The following is a 27,073-nucleotide window of genomic DNA, read 5'->3' on the forward strand; positions in this document are numbered from 1 at the left end:
GATCAGTTAGACTAAGTAAAATAATCTGAAAAGTACATAGTTGTTTTGAGGTTATATTTTGCTATTTCAGTGCAAAATACCATAAATCCCAAAGATCTTAATAAGAAAATATTACATGGAATAAATTACATATGTTGAACTTGTAATATATTTCAACTTCTAAAACTACCAAAGTAGTTTTGAGGACCATTTGAAAAAAAAATGAGGACCATTTGAATAATCATTTTGTTAAAAATAGTCAAAAGTCAAAATAATGCATTTTTTTTATAGAATTTATGTCCATCATAGAGGTAGTTCAAGTTCAGAGTTCAAAGAGGTTTTATTGTCATTTCAGCTATATACAAGTACACAACAAAAACGAGACAATGTTCCTCCAGGACCATGGTGCAACACAAAACAATAGTGCAACAGACAACATGCTACACAAGTGCAAACAGTCCACGGGACTGTAGTAGGTAGTGTGACGAATGCTCGAGTGCCGAAGGGCGTGGAGCAGGACACACAGATTCCCATGACTGTGAAATACATTTAGTAACACACAACGTAACTGTGGCACTCACATAACAGTAACGGATAACATGACTTCAGCAATTAACACAGACAACTCACACATAACTGAAGACAATATACACAGGCACAACAGCTAAACAAACATTAACAAGTGCTACACGAGCATGAACATTAACATTGTGCACAGACGCTAACAAACAATGACCAACAGTGAGGGGAGCACTGACAGGGGTTAAATAGCCCAACGAACACTGACGCTTAACCCTGTACAGGTGCGTCCCCTCACGGGGGTGTGGCAGCAAACAAGAGTAAACCCCCCTGCACACAGCAGGCCGTACCACGTGACTTGTGGGGAGGAGCGTCCGGTGACAGAACCCCCTCCCAAGGGGTGCGGATGCTGACATGTCCTCTCCAGGACCACAAGACCCAGGCTGCCATTTACAAATACACAAACAATACGGCTTTGCCTGGTGCCCAACCTACATGAGGCGGGCTAGGAACCGCAAGCCCAGGAGACCCCTTAAAAGGAGGAAGGATGGCAGAATCCCTGCCCCCCTCAGGGCAGTCCGGAGTGCTTCTCGAAATGCTGCGCCTAGACACACACAAAAGGCGCACATTTACACAAACAGAAGCGCCCACACAAAAACACTTCGAGCGCTGTGCTGCAGCGCCTGCTGTCAGCACAGGCGCTGTAAACGTGTCCCCAGCCTCAACGGACACGTGAGGGTGCAGGTCTGCCCCGGTTCCGGCCGTGCTCTTCCCCTGAATAGCCCTCCTTATTCCTGCTGCTTTAGGAGCATCCCAGAGGCGATTTGCCTCCGAGGCTTTGGGCAGACCCCTCCAGTCTCAGTGGCGAGTCCGCTGATGGGAAGGGACTCAGGCTACAGCTCTGCCCTCCGGGGATCCCGCTGGCTCCACACAACCGCCTTCTTTCTGGTTGTTGTGGGGCATATCGGTCCTCCCCGGCCCAGGCCCGATATCTGTAGGCCCCCCCAAGAAATTCCTGGGGGTGTTCCCCTCCACCTCCAGAGTGGACCCGAACACCAGTTGCGGTGGTTGGTCATTCTGTGATGAATGCCCGAGTGCCAATGACTGTGAAATACATTTATTAACATGCAACGTAACTGTGGCACTCACATATAACAGTAATGGATAACATGACTTCTATAATTAACATGGACAACTCACACATAACTGAAGACAGTATACACAGGCACAACAGCTAAACAAACATTAACAAGGGCTACACGAACATGTACATTAACATTATGCACAGATGCTAACAAACAATGACCAACAGTGAGGGGAGCACCAACAGGGGTTTAAATAGCCCAACGAAAATTGACACTTAACCCTGTACAGGTGCGTCCCCTCACGGGGGTGTAGCCACAAACAAGAGTAAACCCCCCTGCAGGTGGCAGGCCATACCACGTGATTTGTGGGGGGGGGAAGAGCGTCCCATCACAGGTAGCTTCCCTCAGGCAGTGCAAATATGTCCAAACATTTTGCTGTGTACATCTAAACATGAAAAATTCAGAAACCAAACAAACCCCATCAATTATTGAATTAAATACACCAGTAATTAATTAGACATAGAATTTAATTAGACATAGAATTCAACACAGGATTATTATGTACATATTACCTAATCTCTAAAAGTAGCCTTTTCAACATTTCCTATTTTATTTATTTTTAAAACTTGAGCGATAACTCCAGTTGCCTGGTGTTTTTATAATAAATACATTTGATAGGCAAGTGATCATAATGTAGTATCTTTAACCATTCTGATAAATTAATTCTAATTGCAATGCCCTCTATTTCAATCAGATTAAAGGGCTACTGGATTTCCTCTGCTCTAATCACTAATGCAGCAGGAGCTGTACTGGACTGCATTTCCAAATTCCTCTCAATGTTACTGCTTTAACAATATTATCCAAGACATACAAATATGTTAATCTAAGATCACTAAAAATATTACTCTATGATCAGTTTTCACAATTCATAATTGTTCTGCTGAATACCACTGAAGGGTATCCTGTGATCCTGCATCGGCACTCTGAGATGCTTGTCATAATGAGTCCATTTTGTGTGTCTGTGTATTTCAGATGTTTGGCCCTTTGCTCTAGTGCTCATTCCTGAGATTGTAGACCTGGTAGCAAATGGATATGTCACATACTCCAGCTGGCCCTGGGTCACCTCGTTTGCCTGGAGTGCCTGGAGAGCCAGATTTCCCCGGCATTCCAGGAGGACCCTGCAGGCCAATTCCATCAATCCCGTGTGGGCCTTGGATGCCTGTAGTCGAGACAGAATGTGTCAGATCTAAGACATGATCAATTTGAGATTTTTTGTTGTTGTAGCTTTTTTTACATTAAATATTGGTAGCAATACATTTCATTATGCTTCAAATATCATTTGCACAGGCCAAGTCATTAAAAAAACAAAACGAAAGTTTGAATATTGTCAATTAATTTTCTAAGCAAAACTTTTTAATAAGATGCTGATCTCTCACCTGGTTGTCCAGTGGGCCCAGGCTGCCCTAGCCTGCCTTCCCCTTTGTGACCTTTGAACCCTCTTGGACCCATGTCCCCTATTGAGAGTTACACTTAATTTGCACAAACAGTATATGCACAGTTTACAATTTTTCACCACAAGCTTTTAATCCTTTTTTGTCAGATATAGTATGGCTCTGTTACCTTTGACCCCTGAAGGCCCCCGCAAGCCCATTGACCCTGGGTAACCCTGAGAGCCTGGTCTGCCTGGGTATCCTAGGGAACCTGTGGAGCCTTTTGGCCCTGGGGCTCCAGGTTGTCCTGGGGGCCCTTTTACTGTCTCACAAGGCTCACAGCTTTGAGGAGTCATTGTTTGCAGAAGCTGGGGTAGCTGATCTAAATGAAGTGGGTACAAAAACAACAATATTGAGCACATGTGGGTCAAACTTCATAAGAATTGTTTGTATGAAATCATATTGCTTATTCTGAGAAAAGTCCAGGGAAGGCATGATTTCAATGAGACTAAAAAACTTTACCATCAGACATGTCTAATCAGCTCTGAGTCTAAGAGGAACTGGTTTTCTCACATCATCATTTCACATTGCTGATTATCTATAGAAGCCAGCACCTTCCCTTTGACATCTCTACAGATGTTGCGACATAGACTATGACACTGTATAGTTACTAGTTACTGTTATTACTTACTAGCCCTGTGTGAGCTTCTGAACTTCACTGAAGTTACTCACATCTCAGTATGTCTAAACAGTTTTTTCAGGTATTCATCAGAAGGAGACTTCCCCTGCAATACATTGGGCACTTCTTCAAAATTTGAATTCTCTGAATTCTATTCTATAACACTAAGTAACAGCATTTTTGTTCCCGGCATCTATGTGATATATTCCAATTTCTAATGTGTAAAATATTAATATATCTTAATATCTAATATCTTGTTATACTGTCCTTGGTAATACAGTTCAAAATCCAGTATATCCTAGTGAAAGTGCTCACCTTGCGCCTTTGAGTAAGCTCCCATGTTTTCCATTTATCCAGATGAGCATCAAGGATATGGACTCTGCAGGGACATGCTGCAGCGCATTCTGCCTTAGTTTTTAATTAGAGTCTTAACCAGCACCACATAGTTTTCAGCCTTGTGATTGTCCAGGAAGCCACAAGCCACTGTGTCGAAACTATACGAAGCTGCTTTTCAGAGAAACAGGATGTTTCAGACAGAGGTCAATTCATCCTCATGCATTACTGCGGGAGTTATATACCATGAGAAGGCTTGCTGATCAGTTTGTTGAAGGCCTTCAGTGCATCCAAATTAAGTATTTGTAATTTCCAGTGGCAAGGCATTTTAATACTAATGGACATTGCATTAATTTATTTTAATACCAATGGACATTGCATTAACTGTTTGTATTCCCAGTTGCAATGGCAGTAATGAAATTAGGAAACTCAAAATAAAAGAACTGAACTATACTCTTGGAACTTTAGAACCCCATTGAATGAATGTTATGATTTGAACATCTACTTCTTCTACTAATTTAGAAACGCTTTGCACAGCTGATGACCTCTGTCAGAAACATATGTCTCTCCCTCCTTCTCGTTCTCTAAAAAATTCCTTAACTCAGGCATTCTTCACCACCTTCTGGGGTGTATCCCACTTTGACCTTGGAAATTCCAGCCTGTATTCAGCACAGATGTTTTTGTATACTATGCCAGCCACTTGGTTATGGCATTCTATTTCCACTCTGCCTGCTAGCATCTTGTTATGTGCTGTTATGTGCTGGATTGTCTCAGGGGCACAGCCTATATCTGGGGTCTTGCCTGGTGTGGTAGATCACAGTCTATATTGATCTTGTATTCAGAGCTTGTTCTTGTTTTGCCATGATTAGTGCTGTCTTTCAACCCAGTCATTTTCATCCATTGGTAGAATTATTCTATATCAGCCACTTCCACTACTTGCCCATGGTACATACCATGGAGAGTTTTATCCTCCCATGTTGGTTCCAGCTCCTCCTCATTCCCATTCTCTTCAGGTGTCTGCTGTACTTATTGAGTTACTCACTAAGCATTTCATCACTTGATGACCTTCCTGATGTAATCCCTGAACTTGATTGCTTCATCCTGAACAGTGGCTTTAATGCTAACTAGTCCCTTTGGCCCCCTAAAGCTGAGCTTGGACCTGAACTAAAATTCCTTTATTTTAAAAGCAACAGTAAGTCATTTTCACCACCAAAAATATTTGAGTGATGATTATTTTTTATATTTTTCTATAAAGTGCAGCTCACACAAGACAAAGACTTAATTTGCTTTGAAGTCCTCAAATAAACCACTTTATGTTCCATAGAACAAGTCTCCCACACAGAGGCAGACGTTTAAAACTTTAGTACAAAATCTCTCACACATCCAGCCCACTGGGTGTCAGTATTAATGACTGTTTCATAATGTGAAGAAGAATCCTTGGGAAAATGACTTATTGCTCCTTTAAGTATTTTAATTTCTTTGACTTTTGATGAATACATTCAAAACACTATCCATGATAAATCTTAGAAAATATTACTAACTTAAAACAGAGTTTCAAGTGTTAACTTCTGATAAGGTTGTATTACCTTCTGATAACTCAGTTTACATGCTTTTTTCCCGTACGAAGAATTTTGCTGTGGATACACTAGTAAAATTACCATACATTTTGAATCAGAAGCGAGGCAATATTCTGCCAGTTGAATTGTCGGTAGACTCACAGGTTTCCCAGGATAGCCTGGAACACCAGGTTGTCCTTGTAAGCCATCTTGCCCAGGAGAGCCGCGAGACCCAGCTGATCCTGTTGGTTCTGTATCACCTTTGTTCCCTTGAGGACCTCTAGCCCCTGGTTCTCCCAAAATACCTTTCTAAACAGGAGAGAAGAGCCACAGTGATATAAACAATGAAGCACAGATTTAAAGAATCATTGAATGTAAAACATGGATGGGGAAACTCCTGAGAAGCCACACTGCTGATCTGCCTCTATTACACTTATTTGTCTCTCTGACTGTTTTCTACCTGATTCATCCCACCAACTAATTATCTCATTATGATGTTCTTGATAAAGTGAAATATGCCAGAAAAACTGCAAGGAAAACACTGAACTGTGTAATGCTGTGTCCCACCAGGACCAAAATTTCATGTGTTCTGTACGTCCTCTTGAAGCATGAGTGCGAGTGATTGAATGGCCCCTTCCACCCTGCCTACACTCCAGCTGAAGTAAACCCACCTCAATCACTGTCAACCTGTCCAGTATAAATGCCCTGTGGACACAACTTTGAATTGCTTCACTCTTTTTAGTTTCTTTGTCAGGAAGGGACAATCTTGCTTCCTTTGTAAAATGAGGCAGAATAGATTAAATGTAATGCAGGCATCTAATTGTACAAACCTCTCCTTTGCATCCCCTGGGTCCAGCTTCACCCTGGCAAGGGAAGAAGGAATGAAGGGAATAGATACCTGTTAAACTAAATTAATATCACAGAGTAAAATTTATCTTATTACAAAACTGGCCTTCCTGCTCTTGGTAAGAGGAGGAGAGAGAAAGAACTAGAGGTACCATAATGAAATATAAGAAAGCTGTGTACAAGAGTCACATGTACCAGGTCACTACAACTCAATTCTTTAAAAGTGAATACAATTCCTAATGTGAACTGCTCATAATATCCGAGTTTAGATTCTAGAGTAATCTAGGCAATGAATCTATGTTACTAAGAAGTCGTGTGTAAAATGTCCTGCAGTACAACAATATGTACAATGTTGATTGTGGCCAATGTATAATTGGTTGTTTGTCAGTGGTTATGTAATAAAGGTTATAAGGTAATTGTATATCATGTTAAAACAATAGTCTTTCCATTTTTTCCACACTATTGTAGTTTGTTGTATCAGCAATGCTGGGAAAACCACATGCCATGTGCTGCCACCTGGTGATCAGATGGTTTATGTGCACATACTGATAGGCCAGGCACCCCAGGTGCTCCCTCACTGCCTCTTTCACCCTGAAAAAGGATGAAGGCTGGTTTCTGTTAGGGGGTCTTAGATGCTGAAAGGTTATCATTAGCATTTAATGCCTAAAAGCAACCTGAGGCTCAGAGTAACCTTTAGGAGAACATGCTGCCTGAGTTTAGCTGGAACAGACCGTGCAGATTTAGGTACTGAAAGCCATAGAAACTGTTGCACTATGAAACAACAAATAATTTTTGTGGCAGCTCTGGTCGTTTGGTTTCCGTATGGTATTTTTTATTAATATTCAAATGAAGTAGATTATCTTATCTCCGCAAAAACAACAAACACATATTAACAGTTCTATGTCCAGTAAAGAGTGCATACATCCTACTCACTTTTATCACTTTAAAGTGACTAGCAGAAGTAAGGTTCAAAATAAACAGATGAGTGTCTATACCTGAGTGCCTTTTGGACCAGGTTCTCCTATTGCCCCTGTGATACCAAATTACAAACTGTATACAATACAGTTGGGTCAAGCGAAACTATTGACATCAGCCTGGCTGAAATTTTCACACCTATCACTGTTGACATGTTTAAACACTTAACTCCTATTTATATGTAAGTTTAATTTTGTATTTTATTAGAAACACATATATTTATGTCTGAGAATAGTACTGCAACTATAAAGCTAATTACATAGCTAATAGATATCAGGTTTGGCCATTTCTCTTAGACTGCTTTTTTGATTATTTATGTCCTTTAAATCCAGGAAAACCCAGTGCACCTTGTAATCCAGGAAAGCCTGGTTCACCCTGTGGGCCCTGAGACCATTATGACACATCTGATCTTTAACTAAATGCCATGACCATGAAATCATGCAACAAACAAAGCTCCAAAGCTGGCTCTTGTAAAGAAAAAGATCTATATAAAACTCACATTTTGCTCTGGTGCACCTGGAAGACCAGCCTCCCCAGTTTCTCCTGGACTACCCTTCACAAAAGTAAACAGGATTCACCAAATTGTACAAACACACCCCCACACTTGGCCATTGGACAAACACTGAACACTAGATAATGAAGTCTCTATATAACTATAACAATCCTGAATAGAGAAAGTCAGTGCATTAGCATAATTGCAACAGGCAATTTTTAATACTAACCTTGGGGCCAATTTGTCCATCTGCTCCAGTGTGACCTGGGGGTCCCTGAATGCCCCAAAGGATTAAAACAGACACTGTTTAACTACTGTGGTCATTGGTGATCACATGGTCTGCCCACTTTAGGCACTATCACTTTACCATAGTTCTGGGAAAAATTATGACTGTGGTATTAAACAAAACAGCAATCAGGTACAACAAAATCATATAAAGTTACTTTATTTCTGATTTAAATTACTTACTGCAATAATTTTTTTCAGCTAGTAACAGCATTTTTTTGTAGCAGTTCCCTAGCACTAGAAAATGGTATCGTTGTTTTAGCATCACAATGCTACATAAATAAGAAGTGCCAGCTACTCTTACAATACAGTGCACATATGGTGAAATGCTTTCCTGAGCATCAAACGTGACAGCTACATTAAGCAGAGAACTAATTGGATTCAGCTTGATTTTGGTGTGAATATAAATACGGATTTTCCTAAAACTGTTGGTTGTAGTAACAATACCATTTGAAAAACAGCTTTGAAGAAATTATTTAAAATTGCACAGTTGTTATGCAGCTGGTTCCTTTCTTATCAGTAAATCTTGTGCTGTTCAATTTACAGAAAATGTAAAATTAATTTTTTTAAAAACATTAGTTTGATAGGCATTAATCAAGGGAATAATACAGTGCTGTGTTAGTTATTTAATCTCATCTCATCTCATCTCATCTTACTCTCTCCAAAATGTCTATAATACCTAGACCTTTGTGAAGACATAATTAAATATTTTACCTTGTATCCATATTTACATATCTGAAAAGAGGCCACATTATAATTTAAATAACATTTAGATTAATATAAAAATATTAAATCAATTAAATTGTTATTGTAGAAAAAATGACTTTTTTGTAGCGTTTTTAAAAACATATTTTTGAAAGCTTCATAATCCAAAATAGAATGTAGTGTTCCTGATGACCTCTGGGTCACCTAATCATTACAGTGACATTACATTCTGCCACTTTCACCCTGAAACCTTTGAATTCTGGTCTCTGATTTGTTGCTTTGGTGGCTGTATTTGTAGTCATTACTGAGCTGGCAATCCCTGATCATAAGGAGGAAGCAACATAGAATGCTATTAAATTTGAGGGTTTGGACAGGTTTGTTTGTAAAGCACTTTGGCTTGTACAAGAAAATTTGACATTTTCATGGGTGTGTTTTAATTCATACTTATTGATAAATTGGATATTAAAATTGTATTTTTTTTCCCTTTTTTATATTTCATATTTTCCTGTTTATACTAGTCCCATAGCAAATTAGGCTTTGGTGTTGTGTAGGGTTCATATCCTGTTCAGGTGAAGGTTTAAATGAAATACATGTGTAGTAAATACATATTGTATATGTGTATAAGCAAGTACAAGCAAGTATGGCTGTAGTATGGCTGAAGATCAAACTGTAATACCAGAAGATGGTGGTAATAAAGTAACTGAAAAACTTTGCAGAACCACTGCCCACTGCAATATTCCACCCCCACCAACAGAGGTCAGACAACTATTGATTCTTTGAGTGTTTCTTGGTGTATATTTTAGACATGCTGAGGCACTATCATTGCTTACCAGCTTCTGTTACAAATCCCATTGATCATTTTGTGATTAAACTCTGGCTATGTCCAAATTGCTCATCCCTGCCTTGTTTTGTTATAGCTGAACTGATGACTGTATCTTAAGGTGACTGGAAGAAATTTCAATCTGATTTCTCTCACGTTTTAACGGGTCAATTGTCACAAATGGAAGACAAGGTAAAGAGCTGAACTTGGAGTGCTCAGAATAAATGTTCACTTACTGGAGGTCCTCTAGGTTCAGGAGTTCCTTTCTGTCCAGGTGGTCCCTTGGCCCCCTAAGCTCCGGAGACAAATCCAATATTAATAACATTGTATTGTGGCTACAACAACTGGCAAGGAACTGCATGCACTTACATGTTTTCATTACATGCTTACATGCGCAATATTTAATATTTGAGAAAAAAATGCTCTATGAAAATCAATAAGAGGTTTATGATAATACACAGCCTTTCTGTATTCTTCACCTAAACAGCCTTTCAGCAAAACCAGCAAGTAATAGTAAGAAATGAGTCATGAATTTTTTTTTTTTTTTAAACTGAAGTGCATGAAGTGCAAGAGGCCTTACCTGAGGTCCTTCTGGCCCCACTTCACCAGGAAGTCCATAAATACCCTGAATACAAAAGGGCAAATCCACCTTACTGTACTGCTCAGATACATGCCAACACTTTGAGTGCCAGGTGATAGTGCACACTATAAGGAAGAAACCCCATGGGTACCTATCATTAATCATGATTCTTTTCTCTAGTTTCAGCTACCTCATCATTACTGCAATGGTACCAATTAAATTCCAATTTCTGGTTAAGTCATTAAACAGATGATATTGCCAAGAACAATGACAGGATCAGAGACAGGTACATAGATTATATAAGATAAATAAGTCTGAGGTCCATACACTGCCTGCTTGTACTACAGGACACTGCACAGGTTTAACAGAGATACCATGTCTCCTCTGCTTCCTGTAGAAGTCCATAACACACATCTTACAGACTATACATATAACTACATACACATGTAGGATAGCAATTAACTGTTAAAACTGTTTAAGAAAAAGTACTTCTCTTCTAATGGCACCACAGATAGATTTTACACCTCGCCAAATCATATGTTTTTGTTGCTAAAGATACAAAAGACCCTTTAAAATGCACAAAGGAGAAATCAGTTATATTATTAAAATAACATGAAAGCAAACACTAAAAATACAAACAATTAAAAACAGATCAAAAAGGAGGATTTGAAGACTTGAATCACTGGCAGTACTAAATGAAGTATGAAACACAGTCGTTAGCACTTTAATGCTTCTACCCTGCCACAGACTGCACAGCTGCCTCACCCTGTCTGATACCCTGATGAAATGGGAGGATAAACACTTTTTTATAGAGAAATATATAGCTTTATGTTACACTATGAGGCGTGATGGCTTTATAGTTCGTTTTTAAGAGAGGCACTTCCAGGCAGGTCCTGCATCCCACCAATGTAAAACATGCAGATCTTATCAGCACACGCATTTGGCAGCCCAAAGAACCACAGACAGTAGTAAACAATCTACTGTCATTTTACTGAAATGGAGAATAACAATTCTTACAGCAGCACTCACAAGCATGCAGCCCAGATACATGGAACCCTCTCCACCCATATCAGCAATGCTTCTGACATGGGGTTAATTAAGCACCTCAAGCTCAAGCTTCCTCGGTGCTGTGAGACACAGAGCAGCACGGTGGGAACATCAAGGGCCCCAATCTCACTTGCTGGGGCTTCTGAGATGAGAGCAGGGAGTGATGGATTGGGGAACAGGTGCGGCACTTTGAAGTGATGCTTCCTGCATAAGATCTGGGTTAATGATTCATTTGATGGTGAGAGAAGTGCATGCAGCCCTCTAAAAGGTTATTCCATGGGAGGGATAACACTGAATCAAACAGCAAAGGTGATGAGATCTCTAGAGAGAGTAAGACTGTAACACACTGTGGAAGTGTGATAGTGAGAAGTAGATTAAGGCCATAAATGTAATTACGCGACAGAAATGAAAGTCATCACATCTGAAGAGTAAAGTGAGTCTTATAGTAACCATATCTGCTCATATTCATATCATTACCAATATATGGAGCTGCAACTTAGTGATCATGCAAACCTCAGCACCTTTTGTTATGAAGGAAGAGAATAAAGAAGAAATAACTGGCAATAATGGGATTTTTATTGTTATTATTTTAATTACTATATAATGATTAAACCAAAAATACATTAAAGACATGTCCAACATACGTATGCTGACCAAGCAAAATTAGTTACAATATTACATGCTTTTAAATACATGTGCATGCACCTCACCCAATTTAATTTTCCATTTGGGAAAGCAACTTTAGAAACCTTTAGTGCCTCCACTTTAGTCTTTAGTCATAATTGCTAAAATGTCCAAGGACTCAACAAAACTCAAAGTACCATTTGCAGGTCTATGTGTATTTGTCATGTGTATAGAATGTTTTGACAACTCATGGTCTTGAAGTACCATTGAGTAAAATACCAACATTTGAGAGTAAGGAGATTGGAAGGTAAGATATTCCATATGTTGACATGGTGGCTCCATCATGGATGTTCAGAGAGGTTTGCTTGTTATGGGATACATGATGGCAGTGCAGAGTGCTCTGAGGATTTTAACACACAATTGTGGCAAGGCCCCTGGCTGGGACTGCCCTAGCTGTATGCTTATTTTAAGGTTTGATTTTGAATGTTTTCTTCCTTCACAAGTTTATGTAACACTGTAAAGAAGTGGTCCATTTTTCAAAAAGCTCTATTACCATGAATGTGCATTGGAAAGGTCTAATTATTTAAGTGATTAATTAATTAGGTACTTTCAAGTAGAATGTATAAATAAAAGTAGCAGTTGCAATTGCCAAGCCATATAAGATAGGTAAAATAACATTTCCTTGAATATAAAATACAGTATTCCATTAACATTACCCCGCTGATCCAAGAAAGAAAGATTTTTTTCTTTAGTAGTGAATAGACCAACTTAGCAACAGAGTGCATTTGTTTATTTCATTTATCTTCTATCTGGCACCAGATGTTAGCATTTTCTTGTGCTCACCCATTCAGTAAATATGCAATGATGAAAAGGTGTGCATGCATCTGAATATACCTGTACATCTCCAAATTGCTATCACTTACACAGGAAGAAAAACAACTTACTGGCACTCCTTGTGGTCCATCTGTGCCTGGCAACCCAGTGTCTCCTTTATCACCCTGTTAAAAACAAGGCAGGAATGTTTATTAATTATTATTTATACTGAGTCCCATACAATACTTTTACTAAAGAGTCTAACATAGTAGTGGAAAGGGAATATAGCAGCACAAATTAATCATGTCAACACCTCAAATATGAATGAGAATGTAATTTCTCCTCGATTAGGTATTTAGAAGATAACTTTCCTTTAGCATGAAGATTAGCAAGTTCATCTGCAAAACAGTGTAATCAAGCAATTTAAAGTTATACAGTTAAGTGTGTTTTCACAGTACAATCAAAAGTAAAGGATAGTATGAAGGTGTTTAAGTTACAGAAAATTAGTTGGGTTTTTTTGAAAAGTGCTTAACTGGACATCTAAAACCAGTCCAATGTGATTTGAGGCTGCTATGACAAAGCAATAAAGAAATCAGTCAAACATTTATAAGCAATAAATACCGTCGAGACAGTACACTGGGGTTGTAACACAGGCTAAAGGCTTTCTGTGAAACAGATGGAGATGAGTCAGGAAGCAAGTGCTGAGCATTGTTGATTAAGGGTGAATCCACAATCAGAAGCCATATACTGGTCCAAGAATATTTTAACAATGGAAAGCACGGAAACTAGGAAGGAGCTTACAACAACAGACAACAAATACAGGAAAAGGCGGAGGATGATTACAGGGAAACTGATCACAGGTGGACACAAGGAAGGACAGAGATACACAAATCACCAGACAAGGTGCTCAAAATCGAAACACAAACAAAAACACAATTATGTTACTTGGCAATACATGGGAACAACAGTGCCCAAGGAGGAAAACCATGAAACTCGTTTGTTATTACAAACAAAATATCACTAGCAAATGATAGTAAACATTACAGTAAACTCTTCCTACTCACTTTTGAATTATGCAAAAAATGCAACATAAAACATCCAGTATACATGCTGCATACTAACTAATCCAAGAATCCTAGATTGACAATTTAAAGCATAATGTTGGCCAAATGTAGTGATACAATTTCCTGTAGAGTTCTGACAATGAATTGCTTTATCTCAGAAAATGGTACAGGTTTCTGGGCTGCCTCATGAACAACTGAGTTGTAACAGTAACATGCATAATATTGTTTGATAACACTGCCTATCCCTTTTTTAATCATGAATATTAGGGTCATTTTCTATATGAACTTCAGCAGAAAGCCTTTCTTTGCTATGAAATCAAATTGTTTATGCATTTATGTTGATGAAATTGCAGAAGTGGTTACAAAGTGGGAGTCAGTTCCTGTGAATTGATCTACCTGTAATTATTTGTACCTTCACTGATTTTGGCAGACATTATTATGGCATTAAAGTCACACTGCTGTTATATTACAAATACATCTTAATAAGGAGAGCTCAGTGAAAGTCTAGCCTAGTTTTTCTACAGACTGACACAAAAAGTAGGTCAAGCTTTAAAAACACTATCACTTTTAATGCAGTAATACATAATATACAATAAAACAGCAACAGTATAGAATAAAGGTAACATGTTTAAACATGTTATTGACATATTTTAAGATAGTTAACATATATCAGTGAGTAAGTGAAATTTGTACTTCTAAATCCAGTTGCTTACATGTTTATAACATATCTAGCAGTGTGTCATTTTGATAAACATTATGTAATGTTCCAATTTCTTTTTAATTATGCACAGAGGGGTTGTGGGATCTAAAGGTCAAACATGTCATTTCTTCATTTAAAATGTATTTTAAAAATGAGTTTCATGCAAATTGAACAAGAAGCTCTGTGTGCTACAGTGACAAAAGAAAATGAAAATTGGATAGTACAACAATCCAGCAACTTTTCTGCTTGAACTGTAAAAGGACCTAGTTTTCTGACAGCTGTGTGTATGCAATGCTATATAGGGGAATAATTCTTCATGCTTAATATGAGGCCTTACAGGCATCTTCTGTGGTATTATGGTTTTTTAACTGCCTTGTAATCCAATGAAAAGGGAGGTTTCAGCCCATTATTTGCAATTGGAGGTTATCTGTTCCACTATATTATTCTATGTTAGAAGCTGCACTTAAACCACGTCACTGTAAAATCCTTTGAAAGAGCTTTTTTTAAAGACCTTTAAATATTTTTGTCTATTTTGTCTATTGTTTATTCATTCTTCTTTCTGAGGTCATCAAAGGACATCTAAATGAACTGGTATGTAATTTAAGATTAAAAACATGAAAAGATTTTCTCAATTTTGTAAATGTAAAATCAAAGAGAAAGAAGTATTTGAAAAAGAAAAAAATTGAAAAAGAAGAAACACTGCAAAAAAACTTTACAAATGTAAGAGTCATGGCAACAACTTTGATAAGATTCATCCGTTAATGCTCACTGGTTTCATTATAAAATATGCAGACATTACATTTATCTGACATTTTTTATCCAAAACAACTTTGATAAATATGAGGATTAAGGGCATTGCTCAGGGGCCCAACATTGCCAACAGGGCTTGAACTGGCAATCTTCTGATTATCAGACAAAGAGCGTAACCACTGACCTAACACTGCCCATTCTATTGTGTCTGTTAAAGTCTGTGGAAGAGAAACAGACTTTGGTAAATGATTCAGCCACTAATAAGTGAAAAAGAACAAAGTAACTAACAAGTATTTGAACAAATAAGATGATGATGAGAATCCAAACAAATAGGAATGTCTTAAAGCAAATGAAAAAAGCAGAGCCTTAAAATAACTGAGGGGTGAATTTGAAAGTTGGATAAAGATTGAAAGAAGACAGGTAGAGACGGTGGAGAGAAGTGCAGGGTGAAACGTGATGGGAAAGATAAATATAGTCAGATATGATATGAGGGTAACATGATGGAGAGATAAAGAGGAAGGGGAGGAAAAACAAAGAGTGGGTTTTTTTTTCTTAGACTACAAAGATACAGAATCAGATGAACGGATATGAAATTAGAGACAACTGTAAATATATGGTTTACAAGCCAAGGCAGCTGTGAAAACAAGAGCATGCAGGTATTTGTAAGTTTATAAGTTTATAAGCCCAAATTTAGAGTAGAAGACAAATTACTGTTGCTGTTCTATAGAGTGTGTCATTCTTATCATCATGAGTCAGCAGCTGTGGTTTCACATGATATTTCATATTCCTAACAACTGAATTAGCATGTCTATATTTTTTAATTATCATGTCTATCAATAGGGGCTTCTACTGGAGAGGCCCCCAATTGCTTTTATTACCTATCCTTTACATATGTAATCTAAAAGTTCAATAAAGTGTTATGAACATCTACTTACAAACTTCATATATTATTAACAAACTCAAACAAAGTGTCTACTCCAGACCCAACAGACTATTTCTATTGCATATTGCTATTTTAACCAGAAAGGAATGAGGGACTGATATTCTTGTCCTTATGCTGAAAGGCCCCCGTTTCAGCATTTTTGGATCTCATTTTTATTGCCTTCACATAGTGGTATGTGGGAGTACACAGGACCAAAGAAATTTTTAATGTGTGTCCAATACTTCACACACAAAAAGAAAAGGCTTGTACTTGTGATATTTTATAAGATGAAAGTCTTCTATTCATCTGAGATTTACTCTTACTAACAAGAATAGAGTGAACTTCCTGAGAACAATAAAAAGGGTCTTGAAATCTTTTTAAAGAGGCTTGAAATATTTTAACAGTTAGCAAGCACACAGCAAAGCCACAAATAATATTTACCTCCATTTAGAAATTCAACAAAACTAAGAAAACTGCCCCACTATAGTGAACTGTTCCATTGAAATTCCTCCTACAACAGCATTTGTCCTTGCCAAGAACAACCTGCGCCAAAGTAAAGTACCCAAAGGACTACACAGGTTAATTATTTAAAAACCATTTGTTGAGGATTTGGCCATGTTCCTCTGCACCTGACACTGTTTGTGCATGAACCAGAAGCATTTATTTATGAAAGCTGAAGAAAAAATATGCTCCAAATCAACATGCTGTAAAGGGGAGCCAGCAAGACTCTGGATCAAATCCAGACAACAGTTTTAGCATGCCACCACGTTTTAACAAACTGTCATGCCTAACCATATGCACTACAGCCTGAATAGAATGCTACAATTTGCCCAGAGCCCAGAAGTATATGAGCCCTAGGTAGGGCTGGGCAGTCGAAAAAACTGCCATGAACAGCAGTAAGACCTGTTTTTCAAAGAAAATGATCCCATATACAAGTCCCCTGGATAGTTAGCCAAACACATGCTTTTTGTAGATGCATGTTTTCAGTGGCTTGAACTCAGAGCTTAGGTGTTACTGTTAATCCAAAAAAAAATGAAATATATTTTTGAAGGCTTCTGTGACTTGTTCTCTTTAATTACTATTCTTATATAATGCCTTTTACTATTTTTTAATGATTTAGTGAATAATCATGGTGTGTTTTACTGAAACTGTACACACTCTACACAGAATATTTTAATTTATGTCTAGTTAGTTATACTAATCAAAAAACAATAACTGCTGTGCATCCCACTGCCCAGATAATTAAGTAAATAAATACTAAATTATTTTTGTAGAAGTAATTGAAGCTAACTCCCAGTAATACTGAACAAATGTATAAACTGCAAATGCATAAACTACTAATATACTAATTAGTAGTTACTAATACTAATTAACTAATGCATAAACTTTATGTATACAGGACTAGTGCATGCCATCACCTTTGCTCACAGTGATCAAATGATATGGGTTGTATTGATCTAACACACCTCCAAGTGAAATAATTTTTTACAAAGCTGTGTGTTATGTTCATGTTCCTGCTAAGAAAACCATGTTTTAATAAACACATTGCCAACAAGAACATGGCCTCTATGTTTCATCCTACTGAATTCATCCAGTTCAAGCACAGCTCAGCTATGATCAAACAAGACAGAATTACTACTTTGGCCATGAAGTTATAATACTACAAAGTCTTCCAGTGAGCCTCACTGGGCAGTGTGCACTTCCTCACTACAAACAAAACAGAGTCATCTATGGTAAGTAGGAAAATGATCAATGTTCTTTACTATACATTTGTTATTATATATTAGCTTTGTTGAATTAGTTCTTAAATGATTTGAAGGGACGTACGTAAAGTACATTTTACATTGCTTGCATAGAAATCAGTGGTCTCACTGTTTCATCTGTTAATTTAATAAAGATTTGTCTGCTTCAATTTAGATGGCTTCTCTCCATATAAAATGACAAGCTATCCTTAGGTAATATCCTGTTTTTTCCATGCAAAAATAGTCATTATTGCCATGGTAATTGGGAGTTTAATTCAAATACGTAAACTAAGCAGAAACAGCTCTGTCTTTGAAATACAGCCTGACTCCTGTAAATCATTATCCACTGCAATGTACTTTATTTATTGTTTTTGTGTAGCCAAAGATTACCATGGGAATACTCCAAGGTTGGTAAGCTTGGAACTCAGAGCTGGTTGAGTTACGCTGGAGATAATATAATGAACGTAGACTGCACTCAGAGACATTGATTGTTCATAAGTGGAAGAAATTAAAAATGAAAATCTAGCAAATTAAAACCCTGTGGGTAATTGTATCCCAATTCAAATATGAAAAGGGAGGGCATAGTGTGATCATTAATGCCTTTAAACACCTGATCCAGCTCATAAAGGGCCTGATAATTAGCTGGTGACTTAAATCATGTATATCAGAGCATAGAAAGCATTAAACAGTGCAGATTCATCCCAGGTCTGCCATCTGATGTAAAGTGTTTGTGTACAGTGGGTGAGAACATATGACTGTTTAGTCTTACTACTCACTCTCAGCCATGGCAAGCATGTGTTTTGCATTAGTAACTCAAAGTGTGAGTGCCTTCAAAATGGGAGCAGCAGCTGTCTACCCACATTCTGAGATACACTCCACTCTACATCACAGGTCCAAACCTGAACACTTCCAACTATCATTTTAATAACAGGAAAACTACCTAAATTGCTTAGTCAAGTTACATTGCATAGACATAACCACGTTTCCAAGGACTTTTGAAGCCAAGTCTTTGTGGGTGTCTTGACCACAGAGAGGAATAATTAGAGAAACTTTCACATGCTTTTTTTGCTGAGGGGTTTTTTCAGCGAATATGGCTAATTTTACAGCAATCATTGTAGCCTCTTGGTGACTAAAACAGATCTTTTTCCGAAAATGCATAGATTAGTAAAGCACCAAAACAGTTAAATAAAGGTCAATGCATAATACCATTTCACTTTGCAAAATCTCAGGACGTGAACTGAATTGTAGCACGCCTTGTTTGATATTAATGACTGTGAAATTACGAGCCCAAGAGAGCAAAACAATGACATGTGGAATGTGGTCCTCAACAAGTGAAGTAAATCAGGCCTGTGAACACAATTCACATGCATCACCATGACAAAGTTTATGCCCTCCTCGCCACCCCACAGCATTTTTAAAGGGGACTGACCTTTGGTCCGACTGGGCCAACTCTTCCCATAATACCAGGTATCCCTGGATCCCCTTGTGGATAAGAAATCCAGGACTTTAAGGAGATAAAGTAGGACAAGGCAACACAAGAACAAAATTCCACTCTTAAATGAGCCAAAGGAAACACAATTACACAAATTAGTCCCCTAAGGACACTGAATGAACTAGGGAGAATGGGAGTCTGTTGGGAAAGGAAATCTACTATATTACTATCACACAGACAAGAGTCCACATCAGGTGACCCAATGAAAGTTAGCATATTACTTCTGTGTCTTGTGTGTTAAGGATATGAAAAAAACTAATTTGAGGGGACATGAAGGGGACATGTTTTTGAGCCATTGTGTTGAATTAGATATGTGAAATGAGACACAACATTCAGTTTACAGGGATTCATTTTATCTGGCATTTCTTAGGGCCAGCCATGTGTAAGTCTGTTTGGCATATTGCATTCACATGGTTGGTTCAGGGCAGCTGGGATAGCTGTGAAACGTGCAGTGACAGCAGAGCATGCTAGGGATCACAAATTCAAGCTTCCACCCAAAGAACTTTTAAAGGAATTACTGTGTGCCATGTCATGTGCAATTGCATAGTTGTGAACATCAGGCTTGCTTACCTTTGAGCCAGGCACTCCAGGGAGTCCTTGTTCACCCTTCTCACCTTGAGGTCACTATTGAGAAGATGTTTTTTTTTTTAAATCAGTGCATTGTTTGGACACGGGTGATGCTAAAGGTACCAGAAAAGCCCATCCTTTTATAATTGTACTTAATGTTAGATCAAATCCATGGCTTGTGTTTTTCCCAGGGTCTTCCAGCAGCCTCCTTGTTTGGCCACACTGAATTAGGGCCCTTGGGTTACAATAAAGGGAAGTCTAAACTCCCTTGTGGCTATTTTATTGATACATTTCTTACTTTGTCAGCTCTTACACACTAGACAAGTTCATTTGTTTCCTTGCCATGTGCTTTGCTCAAGGAATCTGTTTAAAATAGTCTATATTCTTTTAGCATTTGAGAGGCATACTTATCCACAATCCCATACATGTTTATCAGAACAACCGTATGTGTCCTCCCTGGAACTCAAACCCATGACCTTGGTGTTAACAGCACCTTGTTCTACCTGCTATACCAGATGAGCTACAGGAGAACAAACCTTGAGATCTAATGAAGGCCATAAAGACAGCCACTGAGATAGGGACGTATGGCTCAATTCCACATGGCTTACAGCCAGAAAGACTCAACAGCTTTTCCTGCTTGGGTCTGGTCTTACCTTGGGTTCTGGTAAGCCTGGTTTCCCTGGCAACCCTTGTTGTCCTCTGTCCCCCTGTAGATACAGAATAAATTAGAACACAGAACTAGTGCGGTACCACACAGTGGAAGAATGATAATGCCATTCACACTACCATAGGATGTACTGGTCCTGAATTTAATTGAATAAATTAAATGAAGGCAGCATCACCTCTATTTCTAGAACTATCTTCTCTTTGGTGAAGATCTGACTTATTAGATCTGACAAATTTAGATCATTTCAGATTAACTTACTTTGCTGCCTTTTATTCCTGGATCACCTTTAAGCCCAGGTAAACCAGGTTTACCCTAGGGTGGGGAAATGTAGAATGAGCACAGTGGTTTAGAGCACAGCATATTCTTCTGCACATCTTTAAAAAGCACTCCTTAAAAATAGGTTAGGCAGAGATCTCACATTCTCCCCTGTTTTACCAGGATCTCCTGGCATTCCTTGCTCACCTCTGATACCCTTCAGAACAATATGTTTCAAAGTTAATCATAGTCACATGACTAATACTATAAATCCAATACAATGATCTTCTGTGATAACAGATATGTAAACCTTTTCTGAAGTAGGTTATGGAAAGCATTGGAGAGTACTCACAGGCTTACCAACAGGGTCTGGGTGTCCATCCTGGCCATTTACACCCTGTAATAATGAAACATAACATATCCAATGTACATTCTTTATGTTGGTGTTTAGGAGTACTGAAACCTCAGCTGGGAAATATGGACCTTTGGCCCAGGTGCTTCAGGAGGCCCAGTGCTTACCCAGCCACAATCACATGCTTCCTCCATGTCCATAGGTGACTCCCGATGAGGGGGACACTAAAGAAAGAAACACAGACTGCAACCATGCTCAGATTCACAGATTGTCAAAGGGAAGGAATAATGCTAAAAATCTCACTTACCCTCTCATCATCCTATCCAAATGAAAGAGAAGGAGTAAAAAAAAAGTTAGGTAGAGACTAATGACAGCAGAGGAGAACCCACCCAGGGGGTTTATATATGTCATATATTTTAGCTGAATCAAACATTTAGATCAATAACTCTGTCATTTGTAACATTTAAGCTTACCACAGACAAGATCTCACATGCAGTCTCCCTCTCACTTTGCATTGGGTCGCAATAGAGCCTCAGTTTTTGGACTTCTATCTATGAAAATTTAAACAGAAAATCATGAAACAAAAATGCTCTACAATATTGATAATGTATAGATTAGGGGACTGAAATTTGTGTACAATGAACATCTTGCAGATTTTATAGCATAACTGGGAACTGTCTATCTGAATATATTTTATTTTATCTATATATACAGCTGTGCAAAAGTTATTGAGATCTTTTATACTGCATATGTACATAAGATCCTGCTGTCTGGAATTGCAAGGCTATCATATCATATAGCTATTTCTGAAGTCAAGAGTCAGACTTGAGCAATCAATATTCTCATTGTTACTCACAGGAACTGTGGCCTCAGCACTGTAGCGCTTGGCGATCTGGGTCTTGCCATTGATGTAAATGGGAACAACTGGCTCCAGATCATTTTCCTGAATAATCTGATCATCCACAAAGCAGGAGACCTGTCTCGGCCGAACCAGGAGTTTCAGCTGATGCCAAGTTCCATCAAAGAGTCCTTGTGATATTAAGAAAAACTTGAAGTTTCCAGAGCACAGCCCTGGCTGAGTGGTTCTCAGTGGCTTATACACAGTAGGTTATGATGCAACCTATGTGAAGCCAATTACTGCATAACATTAAGAACACAAATATGTTCTGGATTAATTGGACCAAGAGGAGAGTTCTTTCACTGAGAAGTCTGAAACAAACAGTATATATTGTATAGTCCAGAGTGACCTATCATGTCCAGACATAAGCAAGGCAAATAAACTCCTAATAAAATGTGGGCCACTAATTTACCAACCTTTTAAATGTGTATCAAACTAGAGCTGAGCTCAACATGCAGCCGGCACTCAAGCAATTATACCACCACTGTGCACTTTCCTGGTTCTCCCAGAATGAAGAACTGACATGCTGATATATGAGTCAAAGACAGAGGTGTAAAACTTTAGTAATGTCTCAAGTTTTTGATTGTTCTTAAGTTTTTTATACCCACCAAAGGTATCACTGGTGAAAGGAGAAGTGCATGCCAAGAAAAATGTTTATTGTCACTGCATTCATCAATAACTAGGCTGGGTAATGCATACAATGGGCATCTTAACTAATTATGAAACTAACTATAAGAGAGTTCAAAGAAATCTAGCATTTATTTGTTATGCATGTATTATTTATGTGTGAATTATAACACATTTCAAAATTATAAAAGTATATTTCTTCATCAGGAATCAAGGAAGACTGTGTATAGTGCAATTCTGCCCAGCACAGAAGAAAGGTTCATTTAACAGATTGCAAACAAATGTATAATTTTGTGTCAACTGTAACACCTCTGTTGTTGAAGCTTTTATAGACATTTGATGAAATTCTCACTTAAAATGTCCTCATAACAATAAATATGGATACAACTAAAATTCAGAGACACAGTAAATTCTGTCTTAAAATACAGGACTGAACTTTTCTCTTTTTCTAAATTCAGCTAAACAGGAAAATTTCTTATCAAAGGTGTGCAGGGCTACCTGGAAAATAGGTCTGTAAATTTACTCTCAAACACTAAACACTATGAAAAAGTAAGTAGAAACTTTTTTTTTTCCTGTCCTATGGGTTCTCTGTGGCTTTCCACCAAAGCATCATCATCAGTCACACAAGGAACATCCCCAGATATTACAAAAGAGCTTTGAGAAAGCATGCGAATAGAGAACATCTAAGTGCTTTGTATTTTACAGATATTTTTAAACTGCTCACCCAGCTGTTTAAAGATACATAGATGAATTCATGAGTAACCGAAATCATTCTAATCCTTTATCTAACATTTCTTGTGATAAATAGTAAAAAGGATTGTCTCTGAGTATTTATGAGCATTTTTTGTTACCTGAAAAACGTTTTACAAACCTGAATGCCTTGTGCTTTCATCGTGACTCTTTGCTCTCCATCTGCTGTGTTTGTGGTGATGAAAGTGGCAGATCTGTCCTGGCCATGTAGTGTCACAGCAACTTGAATATGTTGATCATTAGAAAGCACTCTCCACAGGTCAACCCTCTCCTTGCTCACAGCACCCGTCAGCCTCAGTGTGGCCACAAATGCGTAGGATAGGGGGAGGCCCTCTGGGAAGATCTCCCTTAGAATGAATGTGGAGGAAAATCCCCATTGAGTTGTTTTATGGTATATTCATTTATTTCATTCATTGTCATAAACACATCTGGGTAAACATTACATTTGATCCTGAAGAGCCTGAAGGATGAAGAGACACCATGGCTGCATAGGAGCAAATTGACGATTCACACATATGGGTGGGAACAATTAAATATGGCCTTTTGATTTAGAAAACAGCTAATTAAAATGTCTTCTATACTATCTTTGTACAACTGATTGGCTATAAATACTGAAGAAGGCCTCTCCTTTTAATGCATCTAGGCTATACTTAGACAGTGGAAGTGAAAAAGTGAAAATAAGTAAAAATAAGAACATTCTGAGTAGCACAGTAGGAAAGCATGTGGGGGTTATAAAAACAAATTTGAGATTCCATTCAAAACTGTGAGTGTGTGTACCACAAAGCAGTGCAAATGTGTATCTGACAGATGTAATTCAGAATTAGGTATGTGAGAACACAACAGCAACATGGTCATTGGCAGGAAAGGACACCAGGATTTCTCTCAGCTCCAAGGCATGAATTTGTTATATATATATATATATATATATATATATATATATATATATATATATATATATATAGAGAGAGAGAGAGAGAGAGAGAGAGAGAGAGAGAGAGAGAGAGAGAGAGATTGATTGATTGATTGATTTACTGATGGACTGACTGATTTTTCCTACCTTGTTTTTTCAGTAATGTCTATGCCTTTGTTCAGCAGGTAGGCTGTCTCTGACATCAGGGAGCCCTGGATCTTTTTGGCCTTTGTATGGATCCTCATCCCCAGGATCAACTCAAAGCCTTTCTCATCCCGTGAGGCTACAGGAATATGTGTGGGACAAACAGACTCTGAAGAAGAGAAGATAGAAGTGTGCTGTGGAACCCTTCTGCTACATAAAACCAACACTCAGTGTCTTACAAATTTGCAAAATAAGGAAATTTAATGCAAGCTTTATTTATAATGAATTCTTAGTATTCATAAATCGTAGCATTATTCTTGCTCAACTCACTCAAATCATATTACCATGTGTTCAAATATAAAATCTTGATGGGTCATTTAAAAAAAAAAAAAAAAAAAAAAACACATTGGAAAGGCCCTTCTAAATAGTAACTTCTGCTAGATCTCTTTTTTATATTCAGCCTAATGGAGATTTAGAACTGGTCAAACTGAAACACTTCCAAGTTTACTTTTGCTGACTCAATAAGTTATAGTGTAATTCATCAAAACACCCTAAAATATTAAAATACTATTGTTGGACATAATCAAACTAATTTCTGTAAGATATGTTTATAGGGCCAATCCCCAACTATAGTTGTAACAGATTCAGTAAGAAGTATTGGGTGTCTATTGCAGATCCTACTTGAAAGGAGTCACAGTATCCAATCCGATTAACTCCTCTTATTCCTTTTAAAAGCAGAGCGTGAGCCGGCGACATAGTGATAATTTCATCATGGTAGCGAATACACACACTTTTTTGTGGGAGGGTGAGGTGTTCGTGGTCAAAATCTCGTCGTGAGAACATATCTTTATGTGCCTTCATGAACTGAGGAAAATACCGTGTTGCACTAAGAGCAGCTCCGAGGAAGCGGTAGCGCAAGCACGGTATTCAACCAAAATGGATTAAAAATACTGTTGCACCTGCAAATGCCTTTCCACCCATCTTGCACATGAATTTATTTCTGTACACCTAATTAATAAATGACAAGAAATGTGCGTGCGCACTAAAAAAATTAGTAAAACACGCCTTTAACTCCCCAGCGCAGCCACAATATTAGAGCTATTCCTCACTACACATGCATATGTCTGCACATCCACTGAATTCATTATTTTGCCCATCTTACACAAGAACCCTAAGCAATCCCAAAGCCTTTCAAAACCTTTGATTGAATTGGTCTTTTTGCAGAAACCCACCCTCACACAATTTCTGCTGCATGGATTCGCGTATGCGATCAATGGTAGTGTAGTCCTCCGCATATAGCACATAGTCACTGGACGACTTGTTCGCAATGGCTACCAACTCCAAGGTGGTGATCTCTAAGCCCACCCCAACTGCGAACGTGATGATGCCCTGAGCTCAGGCCTCCACACTGACATCCACCACGTCGTCCTGAGATTTTCCGTCTGTCACTACTACTCCAATGCGATTCTTAACGGAGCCACCACGCTGGGAAGAGGCAAACATATGGTCGACACCAAACTTGATGGCTCGGCCTGTTTGCGTGTTGCCACCTAGGTAGCTGATGCCCCGGATGGCCCTAATGAGCTCGTGTGTGGTCTGGTGCAGGCCAAGTGGGATCTCCAGGCGAGGTGTGTCACTGTACTGCACCACTCCCACCTGGGTGTAGTGGGCACTCACATCGATTCCACTGGTGACATTGGCCAACCAGCATTTGGCTCTGTTGAAGTCCTCATTGCCCACACTCTAGGATCCAACAATGATGTACACAAGATCATTCACAGCTGTACTGCAACCTACAGAATACAGGGGCCCAGATTTGTTATATTTTTCACAGCAAGATCGCTGCTCTTAAGCATCTCAATGAAAAAAAAAAAAGTAATAGCATTTAAGGATAACATCTATTGAGAAACTTCAAGATGATTTATAAATAGGAATACAGAACTACACAGATATAGTCAGATAAAGGACTATAAATACATGGTGAAAGACCTATGACCCTTGACCTATAAATTCAATGTGAACCTATTAGATTCCTTACTATAGCTGTACTATAGATCTCTATTATGGATCTACTATAGATCTGGCTAATATTGCAGAATGAATAAAAATTGTTTAGTGTGAAATGAACACAGTATGGACATACCTGCCCGAATATCCTCTTCTTCTACTGATTGTATAAAGGTGAGGAGCAGTATTGCTGTCAGTAACTTCAATATTAACATTTTAAAAATATTTTCTTCGGTAAAATTAAGTTTCAGTTTTCAGGATCCTGAAAAAGAGGAATTAAAAATGTCATCTGAATATGATATTTCCCCTAAACAACTTTATATCAACAATAGTATATCAACCATACTAAGTGTTTCTGTCTGATGTCACCCCGACACCAAAAGAATTCATTTTCTTACTCATTATGCACATTCTTCAAAGATGGTAAGGAGCAAGCACACACAGCATACCATAAGCA

General features: G+C 38.2%; 2 protein-coding genes and 1 long non-coding RNA gene across 5 annotated transcripts; all 3 read right to left on the reverse strand.

Annotated features, from left to right (window-relative positions):
* Positions 1 to 1,605: 1,605 nt before the first annotated feature.
* Positions 1,606 to 3,348, reverse strand: LOC145651231 (uncharacterized). The gene is made up of 4 exons (XR_014117047.1): positions 3,204 to 3,348; positions 3,020 to 3,097; positions 2,687 to 2,802; positions 1,606 to 2,028 (listed from the first exon to the last, which is right to left on the reverse strand). It is a non-coding gene; the product is annotated as an uncharacterized LOC145651231 (long non-coding RNA).
* LOC113574772 (uncharacterized) lies at positions 3,260 to 21,302 on the reverse strand. Of its 3 annotated transcripts, none has more exons than XM_081696842.1 (13): positions 20,932 to 21,302; positions 20,660 to 20,713; positions 20,010 to 20,063; positions 19,377 to 19,451; positions 12,901 to 12,954; positions 10,286 to 10,330; positions 9,942 to 9,995; positions 8,125 to 8,169; positions 7,902 to 7,955; positions 6,412 to 6,444; positions 5,744 to 5,890; positions 3,705 to 3,798; positions 3,260 to 3,395 (listed from the first exon to the last, which is right to left on the reverse strand). In XM_081696842.1, exons 4-12 carry the CDS (start codon positions 19,404 to 19,406, stop codon positions 3,742 to 3,744), a joined length of 519 nt encoding a protein of 172 aa, XP_081552968.1. In that variant the 5' UTR covers positions 19,407 to 19,451; positions 20,010 to 20,063; positions 20,660 to 20,713; positions 20,932 to 21,302; the 3' UTR covers positions 3,260 to 3,395; positions 3,705 to 3,741. The 3 variants fall into 3 exon arrangements, with proteins under 3 accessions (XP_081552968.1, XP_081552969.1, XP_081552967.1); XM_081696841.1 differs by having other exon boundaries at positions 3,292 to 3,395; positions 3,746 to 3,798; XM_081696843.1 differs by lacking the exon at positions 3,705 to 3,798 and having other exon boundaries at positions 3,271 to 3,395.
* Positions 21,303 to 21,752: 450 nt separating this feature from the next.
* On the reverse strand, positions 21,753 to 26,831 carry LOC145651162 (collagen alpha-1(XXI) chain-like). The gene is given in 6 exon segments (XM_081696441.1): positions 21,753 to 21,831; positions 22,137 to 22,309; positions 23,677 to 23,902; positions 24,613 to 24,778; positions 25,842 to 26,402; positions 26,753 to 26,831. Coding segments are annotated over 5 exon segments (1,062 nt in total). The 3' UTR covers positions 21,753 to 21,831; positions 22,137 to 22,279.
* Between the last annotated feature and the right edge of the window lie 242 nt (positions 26,832 to 27,073).

This window comes from Electrophorus electricus, chromosome 14 (assembly GCF_041902795.1).
Source record: "Electrophorus electricus isolate QZ-2024a chromosome 14, ASM4190279v1, whole genome shotgun sequence".
Classification (NCBI taxonomy): domain Eukaryota; kingdom Metazoa; phylum Chordata; class Actinopteri; order Gymnotiformes; family Gymnotidae; genus Electrophorus; species Electrophorus electricus.

Coding starts and splice junctions, on each gene's coding strand:
- LOC113574772 (XM_081696841.1), bottom strand. CDS start 19,406: ATGGGAAGAGTTGGCCCAGTCGGACCAAAG. Junction 6,445..7,901: donor CAGGTGCACCAGAGCAAAAT/GTGAGTTTTATA, acceptor TTCCCTTGCCAG/GGTGAAGCTGGACCCAGGGG. Junction 3,799..5,743: donor CAGGCTATCCTGGGAAACCT/GTGAGTCTACCG, acceptor AATGTATTGCAG/GGGAAGTCTCCTTCTGATGA.